Source organism: Aristolochia californica, unplaced genomic scaffold (assembly GCF_029961685.1).
Source record: "Aristolochia californica isolate CCGP_79_NKW_82.1479 unplaced genomic scaffold, dmAriCali1.0.hap1 SCAF_7, whole genome shotgun sequence".
NCBI classification, from domain to species: domain Eukaryota; kingdom Viridiplantae; phylum Streptophyta; class Magnoliopsida; order Piperales; family Aristolochiaceae; genus Aristolochia; species Aristolochia californica.
This window is the reverse complement of record NW_027182268.1, coordinates 34,672,351-34,681,758: the sequence shown is the minus strand read 5'-3', so window position 1 is coordinate 34,681,758 and position 9,408 is coordinate 34,672,351. Positions and strand designations below refer to the sequence as shown.

General features: G+C 41.6%; 1 protein-coding gene across 1 annotated transcript; it reads right to left on the bottom strand.

Annotated features, from left to right (window-relative positions):
- Positions 1-565: 565 nt before the first annotated feature.
- Positions 566-4,382, bottom strand: LOC137936455 (protein SMAX1-LIKE 4-like). The gene is made up of 3 exons (XM_068781140.1): positions 2,948-4,382; positions 2,192-2,447; positions 566-2,090 (listed from the first exon to the last, which is right to left on the bottom strand). The coding sequence occupies exons 1-3, from the start codon at positions 4,153-4,155 to the stop codon at positions 675-677; spliced, it is 2,880 nt and encodes a 959-aa protein (XP_068637241.1). The 5' UTR covers positions 4,156-4,382; the 3' UTR covers positions 566-674.
- Positions 4,383-9,408: the final 5,026 nt, after the last annotated feature.

The window sequence follows — 9,408 nt, the reverse complement described above, 5'->3', positions numbered from 1 at the left end:
AGAAGCCTCTCGTGAGTGAGTTCCACGTCCTTCGTCGTCTACGCCTCTGTTTCCCGTATGTGGGTCAAGTAGCTTTCTCTCGTTATCTTCTCCTTTGGTCCCCAATTTGCTTTTTTAACAGATTACAGAGATACGTTTCAATACAGAAGGACGATTCCATGCAATCGATTACGGAGAAAGTGAAAGTATTAAAGACCCAGTAAGCTCAAATTTGAATGAGGACGAGCTATGGACCAAACTGCAGAGACGGGAACGTCCTGTCACTGCTTGGAGCCTCTTTTAAGGGAAGCTTTTCTAGCGTGCATGTAAAGCATATAGAAACAAAGATTGCCCCGTTTATGAAAAGATTTTCGAACTAGGGAGAAAGAGAAACTGCTGAGATAACAGCCAGTTTATCTCATGTTCCTCATGTTCCTTTAAGAAGTATTTGGGGTTCTGGAATATGGATTGCTCCTTCAAATTGCTGGAATATTATATAACTCACATCGCATTATAAAGAGAGAGAAAGAGAAAGAAAAAGGGCTGTTTCATATAACAAATATCCAATCCCCCACCCCCCACCCTTTACAGTTTACAGTTTACAGTTTTACAGAGGACCAGAGCCCAGGAAAGCACTCTGACATTGGGTATGAAGATAGACGTTAAGGGCATCATGGTCCTTCCCCTCACCTAATTTACATTACCACTTGGATTCCGTTAGGGAGACTCGACCCCAATAATCCAAACCCAGAAACGTTCTCTTCTTTCCCTCCAAAACAGAGCCTGAGTATACCCCTCTTCCCGCCATTTTTGACCGACAGACAGCTCGTTTGAAAAACTTCTTTCAGCCACTTCTCAAAAAAGCTGTCTAGAAAGTACGCTGATGCGTTCACCAGCTCCTCCAGAACCCACTCATCGATTGCAAACTCATTGCCGCAAGCTTCTGCTGCAGCTGCTTCGATTTTGGCCCGGAAGATGTCCCGAATTTGGTCCATCTGAGTCCGATTTCGGTTCAGAAGGAAACGGTTTTTGATCGATTCCGCAAACTCGTGTGAGGCCGTGTGAGTTGCAGGAGCTTCCTGGGTCAGATCGCTGTCGGATTCGTCGCCTTCTGCTGACACATTCAGGTCGAGCGTGTTGAAGCTCGATTGCCTGGAGACTGAAAGGTCTCGCTCGTCGCCTGTTTTTGGGTACTTGGACTTGTTCGTCGACGAATCCCAATCCGCTTTTCGCTTGCTGGGCGTACCCACGTCGTTTCTTGTTTCTTTTAAAAACAACTTCATTTGAATTACCGAACCGGGACTGTCGTCTTTCTCACCTGGCTTCGACGAACTTCTCGCACTGATAATTACTATCGTCTGGCACAAACTAAGTTGTCTGCCTGATGGGTCCTCGAGATTTCCTTCTTCGTAGCCACGGGCGAGTAGCTGTATGAAATCGGTCTCTGCGTAATCCAGCTCTTCTATGAGAATGACACAGTTCAAGTCCTTTGTCAAAGCATCCATGAGAGTTCTCTCACATGACTGGCCTGTTGATCTCTTGGAGTTGATCTGTACAAGCCTATCCTTGGATCCTAAAAAAGACTCGGCAATTGTCAATGCCAATCTTCTCTTTCCGATCCAGTCGTCACCCTGGATCAGCAACCAACTCCCCCTTCCAGTATTTACTTTCTGATCGAACAAAGCTTGTATGATCGAAGGAATGGAATCTGATTGCCAAGGGAGGTTTGCCAGCAATGCGTGGCCCAATTCTTCTTGAACCATTTTCCCTCGCATCTGATCCACCGAAGTTCTTGAGTCCGAAAAGTGAGAATTACCGAGTGCCAGCGTTATCTTGACCTCTTTGTTTTCACTTCTTTTCAGAGAATCCAAACTTAGATATGACTGATGATTAGTGCTTGTCAACTGAGACAAAGAGTTGTATTTCACGCTTGGTTTTGATACGGATTCGACAAGCGAGGGAGAGTTCGAGTTGAACTGCGAGGTGGAAGACCACCAAGGGTAGGATTGTGCATAAGAGCACTGATTCAAACTGCTACCATTTTGTCGCGTATGATGGTGAAGGTTTTGGCACAGCCTGTTCCATTTTCGCCTTAGATCAAGCAAAACATCCTGTAATAAGCAGCTTTAATATGTAAGATTTCTCCTCTGGAAATAATTAATCTACAAAGATCAAATTTACTTGAAGAAATTAACGTGATACAAATACTCACGTCGTGGTGGTTGTCTGGTCCAAGCTGCTGCATCCAGTAAGGCAAACTGTTTGAACCTCTCTGGATCTCTTTCTCATCACCAGAGGTGATCAAAGAAGAAGATCGCTGTACTTGAGGCGATTTAAAAATCCCTGAGGCTTCCTTCTCATAATTTGAAATGCATTCGCCGCAGCAAATAAGCTTCTCTTGTTCTTCCTTTTCACCTTCCAACAGTTGCGAAATGTTCTGAGAGAGTGTCATTCGTGAATCCAAACCACTGCAGCATGAAGGAGACGAAGAAAAACTGAGCGCTTCTGAGTCTGGAATAGTACAAAGAAATTACACGACTGCACTGCATCTCTCCAATTTAAGAAATTATAACAAGAAAAAAGAAGAATGGTCCGTGAGAGAGATACAGTCACCAACATGGAAATTTTACTTTAAAAAAAAAAAATCTGTGAAACAGGAAGGGAATAAAAAGAAGAAACGACCCAGATTTCAAAGTCATCTCTATTTTTTAAGCTCCATGTTTTTTCGATATGGAATATGGATAAAAGGTGGCTCTAATATCCAGAAGTCATGAGCTAAAGAAAGAAGAAGAAAATGATAGTGAGTTGTTCTACATCCTTGACTTTATAGAGTGGTCCTGGCTACGGCTAGATGAAAACCTCAAAACACAAAACAGACAGAAAATTCAAAGAAGAAAATCAAGATATGGTAAAGTTAAATCTTGTATCATAACAGGTTTGAAAATTAAATGAGAAAGTGAAGATTTACCTTGAAGCATGGAGGCTTAAACCAAGGCCTCCTGAAGGAACAGCAACTGGTTGAAGAGCCCACTGCAATTCCAACGATGGTGTCTTCATCTGACATCTCATGTACGTCTGGTAGTTTGCGATTCCGATTAACCACACCTTACTGCTGAAGTTGCTAAAATCAAAAATTAATCTCCCAATCTCTGCAATCATGTGATCAGCTGGGTTGTAGTTTTCGCAATGGACATCTTCAACAACCCATTTAAGATCTCCAGCGCAGATGATAGCTCCTCCCAGTGAGACAACTGTTCCCACCTTTCTTCTCAAATCCGCCACCTTCATCTCTACATCATCTCTCTTCATGAACCTCATGGAAAGAGAAGAGATGTTGAATTTAATGAAATGAGCGGATTTCAGCTCTTCAGGAACGTCTCCCCTCTCCACCTTCTCCATCAGCTGCGAGACCAAACTTCCTGTGGTAGATAAGCAGTCACCAACGATAACGGTATTTCTTTTCTTCTTTCTCAACAAAACCTCTAACACCAACTTCAAGTCCTCTTTGGTCTCACCAGTTGAATCTATGAAATGGGTGGTTGAGTTTTGGTTTTTTTGCGTCGGGAAAAAAAGTGGGTATTGCCAGAAAGTGCTTGGAGTGATGAGTTCTCTGTGAGTTTCAACACAGGAGGAAGACAAAACCCCGGTTGAGGGGTAAAAGAGAGAAGAAGCTGAAGAATCTTCAAGGTTGTTTTTGACACAGGTACTGGAGAATCCAGCTTCTCTCATCACTCGACTAACGCTGGGATCATCTAAAATGGAAATTATAAGCTGTTCTAGCTCTACCTTGATGGCCAGAAGAGGCTGTTGTTGCTGCTGTTCGATGCAGCCTCTTCTTTGATGAGCTTGGGCTCTCTTCAAAGCGGCAATGAGAGCATTAGAGAGAGAAGGCTGGCTGTGAAGGAGAGGACCCGGTGTAGTGGGAAGCCTGTTGAGGGCTACGTTGAAGCAAAGCTCCAAAGCTCTGCATTGAAGAGGATGAGAAGTCGAGTGTGGGTGGGATTTGAGACAGGCCCTTCTCAAGAGACTAACCCTAGAACTCAGCAAGGTGGCAGCCACATGAAGGGGAGTGACTTGTGCATGGCCCCTCCTCCTCGCAAGGCCCAGAGAGTGCTTCAGGACTGAAGCAGCCTCCGATGTGAGGGTCTGCTGCACTGTAAAGGCTCCTGCACGCATAACTTGGCCCAAGCACCACCCCCACCACCCCTTTGAAGTTCTCCTTCTGCACTATTAGCTGATCTTCCTCCTCCTTTTTGCCTTATATAGCAGTTATTGCACTTGTATTTTCTGGGGAAACCTCTTACAGCTACTTCTTCTGTCTCTTATGTATTCGAAGGGGGGAGAACTGCAAGAGGGGAGAAACTGAGAGCTTAAGGAGTGTTTTAAAGACCCAGTGCGCGTTCTTTCTCCGCTTCTCTTTTTATTTTTTTAGCCATTGCTGCTGCTAGTTTGCCTTTTATTTCCACTTCATGGGGACAAGATTTTCTAAATTATTATAATCCTACCTCCATTATTTCCTGCACTTCAGGCTTTAGTAGCTTTTCTGGAAGTATAGTAGGTTTCAGCCTGCAGTAATTATAAAAATGCACAGAGCATTAATTTCTGGACGTAAATTATCCTAAGAACGTAAAGCTGCCAAGTACTTTTTCAAACACTACTTTCAGCCGATGCCTTTTACTTGCAAACCATCCTCTGTTAAAGTATGAGTATAATCCTAAGCTCGGTAGCTTCCTCCACCACAACAACTGTTGATCCGAGCCGCCAGATTTGTGGGACACAGCTTCAATCCCCCTTATTGATCATCTCATATCCACCACTTCCACTAAATTTAGCATTATGAGAAGTAATTATGTGACCTGCTTCATTCAATCACAGCTTCAATCCACCAGTTCTGCCTACTCCTGTGAACAGATTTCCCCATAAAGGATCCATCGTCTGGCTCCCTTTTGAAATTTCAATCAAATCCCTGAGGCCTCCTTTTCCTACCAGTTCTGAACAGAGTAAATGCCAGCAGAAGAATTTCGAGGGGGAAAGAAAACAAAAACAAAAACAAAAGGGAGAGATGAGAGAGGAGATAAATGACAAAAAATGTGGGAAGGTGAACCAAGGACATTATCGCTACTTATGTTTGCATGTTATACTTGTCTTTTTCCTTTTGTTGTTCTTGAAGAGAAGAAGCCTCGGTGCCAATCCGCGTAGAGAGACAATATTTTATTCTTCCAAGTACCCAAAAAGCAATCTCCTGTCTGCTATATCCTACTTAGCTTTATCTTCCCTTGCATTATGAGATCTAATCCTATAAATTCCAATATACCTCATCTGGCTTCCAGCCATGTCTGCCGATCTGTTGTCATTTGAACACTGGAAGGTGGAAAGGTGGAAAGGTGGAACACTCATTATTTTTTGTTCTTCTGGGATTTCTGGTCCTCCGTGATGCATCATGCATGCAAGAGATATTTCCAACAATCCCTCAAAGTGAATAAAATGGAACTTTTTATCTATTAAAACCTCAACTTGGACGTCTACTAATGACAAAAAGGCGTATATTTGTATCAATGTGTTGTGTCCTATCAACTCCTGTGCCTTCTAGGGATCACAAGTGGCCTCTCCCAGAAAAAAAAAAAAAAACAAGAAGAAGAAGAAGAAGAAGAAAGAAAGGAGATTGGGATCACGGAAAAAGAAATAAAAAAAGTACCAAGAATAACAGGATGATAAACATTTAAGACGCTAATGTAGGTTTGGTGGGTTCTCCTTCATTCATTCATTCCAAAACCATCAAACAAGTCATCCATTGAGCAGTAAAAGTTGTCTTTTAGGTTTTCTTAATCCTTCTGGTGTTAATTACGAGTCATGAGCAACATGACGTCCATATAATTGAGGCCAACGGTTCCATGATTCCTTTCTGAGCTTCTATTTGAAGGACGGAGTCTTTGCTTTCTTCCTAGGGTCCTTTTATTCTCCGACCCTTTAAAAGACTTGCAATAGGGAAATGCAAATTCCTGCTATGATCGATAAAGTTCTGGACGGAAAAGATGGTGATTGCATCACATAAAGAACTGGATGGCTCTAGGGTTTTAGGTTTTATCGTCTCTTATAGGCATTGACCCTATTTCAAGTTAAGACAACCGAATGAAATCTGTCATTGTTAGTGCAGCTATACCATCTTTCAATTCTGACGTGATGAATATACATTTATAAATGTTTCAAAAGGACCATTCAAGGGAGCGTTTCAGCATAAAAGATGAACCGTTTCAGGCTTCAGTATTCCCTTGTTTCTTTTAATGCTGTCCGAGGGAATGACATAAATCAGATGAAATGATGTCAAGTAAACTGAGTTAGCCTATTTACTTAGAAATATGGGATTCGAAATTGGATTTTCTGCTGCAGTCCGGGAACTGTAAGAGTTGGGTATGGAAAATTCGATTCTACTTGCCAGCCAGGGTAAAGCCATTACCGAAAGCGAAAGAGGGGATTTATAGTCTTAACAAAGCACATTCAACACTAGAGGCCTGAGCTCATTTGCAACTAAAAGAGATTGAACTGGGCATAAATCCATCAACATCTCCTTTTAGCAAAATAAATCTCAATCTATCTGCTGTAGCATCTACTGATCAGACATAATATTTTAATGTTTGATCTCTGTGTGTTTGGAATGCTTTAAAACTTTCTACCTACTCTTCCTTTGAATCTAACATTATGCCTTTTTGTCATTAACATCTATCTCCCTGTAATTACAAGCTTTAGATGAGTAGAATATGATGCCTATGCTAAAGGTTAAAAGTTTAAAAAAATGGTGCTCGATTGCACCATTTTGATCTTTTCATCTCAAAGGCAGGAAGACGAAGCGAGTTGCCCCAACTCACAAGAAAGGTATAGCTTTGGTCTTTGTCGATATATGCAATGGATTAGTGTGGAATGAATGTACCCTTTAGGGTTACAACTTTTTGGCAAGTTCTTCGAGTTTGAAATACTGTCCCCCTCTCTTTCAAACAAAGACGATGAGATGATGACAGAGGTTTGAGTGAAACATCTCCAAAGACAAAAGGAGTCACTGGCTTCTCTGTCTTCTTCTTCTTCTTTGTTATTTAATTCAAATTGATAACTGTTCCGCTGAGAGGCTTTTGAAGCAATATTCGAATTATCTGTAACTTGTTAAAGCAGATTGGAGTTATCTCGTAATGGAGTTTTAGCTTCTACGTATTTACAGCATGTAACTCTCCATCACTGTTTGATGATATTACGTAAACCAGATAATCTCTACAGTAGTTGCATGGGAGAAGAGGGAAGCCCGGAAGCTACGTAAGTTTTACATGAAAAGTTTCCAGTTCTTCTTGACAGGAAAACGTATATCTCCATGGCAAACCAAGATCTTCTATGAATTATGCATTGTGAGCAAATTTTAGCGATTCATGAAACTTGACGAATGATCAGAAAAGTGCTCCGCAATCATCAAACTTCAAGCATCTGTAGAAAAGCATGAGATCGCATCTAAAGAGAAGAAAAAGGAAGAAGATTGCAGAAAGTTATCTTCTGGGTCTTCGACAAGAGGCCATAACCAGCGGCTCCGGTCGCCAATGGACGACGACAAGGGATTTCGTTCAGATCCAGACGCGTGTATTTGTGGGGTCACGGGAGTAGAATTCAAACCTCCAGAGGCTTTTAGTTGCAGAGATTGTTTGGGCTCCCATCCACCATGATCGGCTTCCTTTTCGGTTTCGGATGAAGTCTTATGGATAAGTCGAGACGGCTGTTTCTGGTTTTTGGCAGCGGTGAAAATGGAGAAGCGGAGACCCCAATAAATTCCAAATTGATTAATAACGATACGTAGAGACAAACCTATGGCGACAAAATTTTTCAAAAGCTTACTTTTCTCTCCCTTCTGCGATTGCCAAACTTCGCGTTCATACCCACCCCTGTCTCTTTCTCTTTCATTCATTAACCAGTCCGGTCGGCTCTGCTCGCCGGAACCGGACATCCGAAATTCCCATCCATTTGTAGTTTTTTGTTCTTAGCCTGACATGAGAGAATTTCGATTCGTTTATGCTTTTCAATTTCATTAGACTGATTGACTCGACTCGACTTCACGAGCCAATGAAGACAAATATATATATATATATATGTAAAAAGGGAATAACAAAAGATAGAAGATTTCTCAAAAATCAGAGTAGCTCTGCCACATCTGGTTTCTTTACATTATTATCTCTCACCATACACAGCACCTTTTTCTGCTTATTTGGCTGGTTTGAAATTCCATTAAAGATATCTAAAATTTGTCATGAAATTGGTTTCTCATAAAGGTATGAGGCAGAGCTGATGAACTGAAGAGAGGACTATGGTTTCTCCCAGAATAGTGAAAGCAAGACGGCCCCATGACCACCAGGTACGTTCATACAAGAAACACAGAAACAGAATAGAAGCGAATGGGAAAAGAACTCGGGTGCGAGGGAGTGAGTGGGGGGCCCGAGTATGACAGGAAAAAATCTTGGCAAACCACGCGAACGATTTGGGCATTCGCTTTTTTTAAGCCTCCTAAAAACGCCTTTAACTTTTCTCTAAGTTTCCGTGATTTTCAACTTTATCTTTTTTTTACAGAGGAGAGAAGGAGCTTTTTGTCGCTGAATTCTAAGGACATGGTAGGCTGACCAGAGAAGGGCCCCAAGATGAGAGCAGAAGGGAAGAAAAGAGAAAAGCAGAATGGAAAAATTAGGAGGAGAAAAAGAAAAGAAAAGAAAAGCTAAAGAAAGAAAATGAAAAAAGGAGTCGTCTTTCTTTCTCTGCATGCAAAACGATGACTCTGGTCATCATTGCCGTCACTCGTTTTTCTCTGATCCCTAAAAAAAAAACCTTTTGTACTTTGAAGAATATTTCACCTCCAACGTACCCAAGATCTGACACATTTCTATTACTCCCCCCTATTATTATATTTCATAATTACAGCATAATCTTTCCCTCTGTTCTCAAAACTTCACACCTCTTGTCGTTTCAGGCTTTCTGCTTTCATTTTAAGAGCATCTAAGTCACTCCTTTATTCTGATAAAAGAACTGTTGTGAAACTTTTTCTTCAGCAATAAGACTGATCGCCACATCATGAATGAGCAGAAAAAGAAAAAAAAAGTGTTGGTGATGAATGGTTTTTAAGATTGTTTGTCGATACAAGATTGTATGGGAGTGTTTTTTGTTTCATGAAATAGGGTAAATTTTTTGTTAGCCTGAAGAGGATTTATTCTTCGTTCCGATTCCTTCCTTGTGACAGTTAAAAAGCAAAGGCTAAGGAAAGATTCTTCTGCTTGTGTGTGAACAATGACTAAAGTGAACTGATAATGGAGGAAGCAAGGGGGGTTCAAAGGACCTGAATATTTTGCAGAGGGGTAGCAGAGCTGCCTTTTTAGAGGGTTGCCATCTGAGAAAAGGGCAGGGAGACCCTTGTCC

What these genes read in the sequence shown, in the direction of transcription:
- LOC137936455 (XM_068781140.1), bottom strand. Translation starts at nt 4,155, where the DNA reads ATGCGTGCAGGAGCCTTTACAGTGCAGCAGACCCTCACATCGGAGGCT. An exon ending in TTAAGCCTCCATGCTTCAAG is followed by an intron (nt 2,448 to 2,947) that starts GTAAATCTTCAC and finishes TTCATGCTGCAG; the next exon opens with TGGTTTGGATTCACGAATGA. An exon ending in GACCAGACAACCACCACGAC is followed by an intron (nt 2,091 to 2,191) that starts GTGAGTATTTGT and finishes TGCTTATTACAG; the next exon opens with GATGTTTTGCTTGATCTAAG.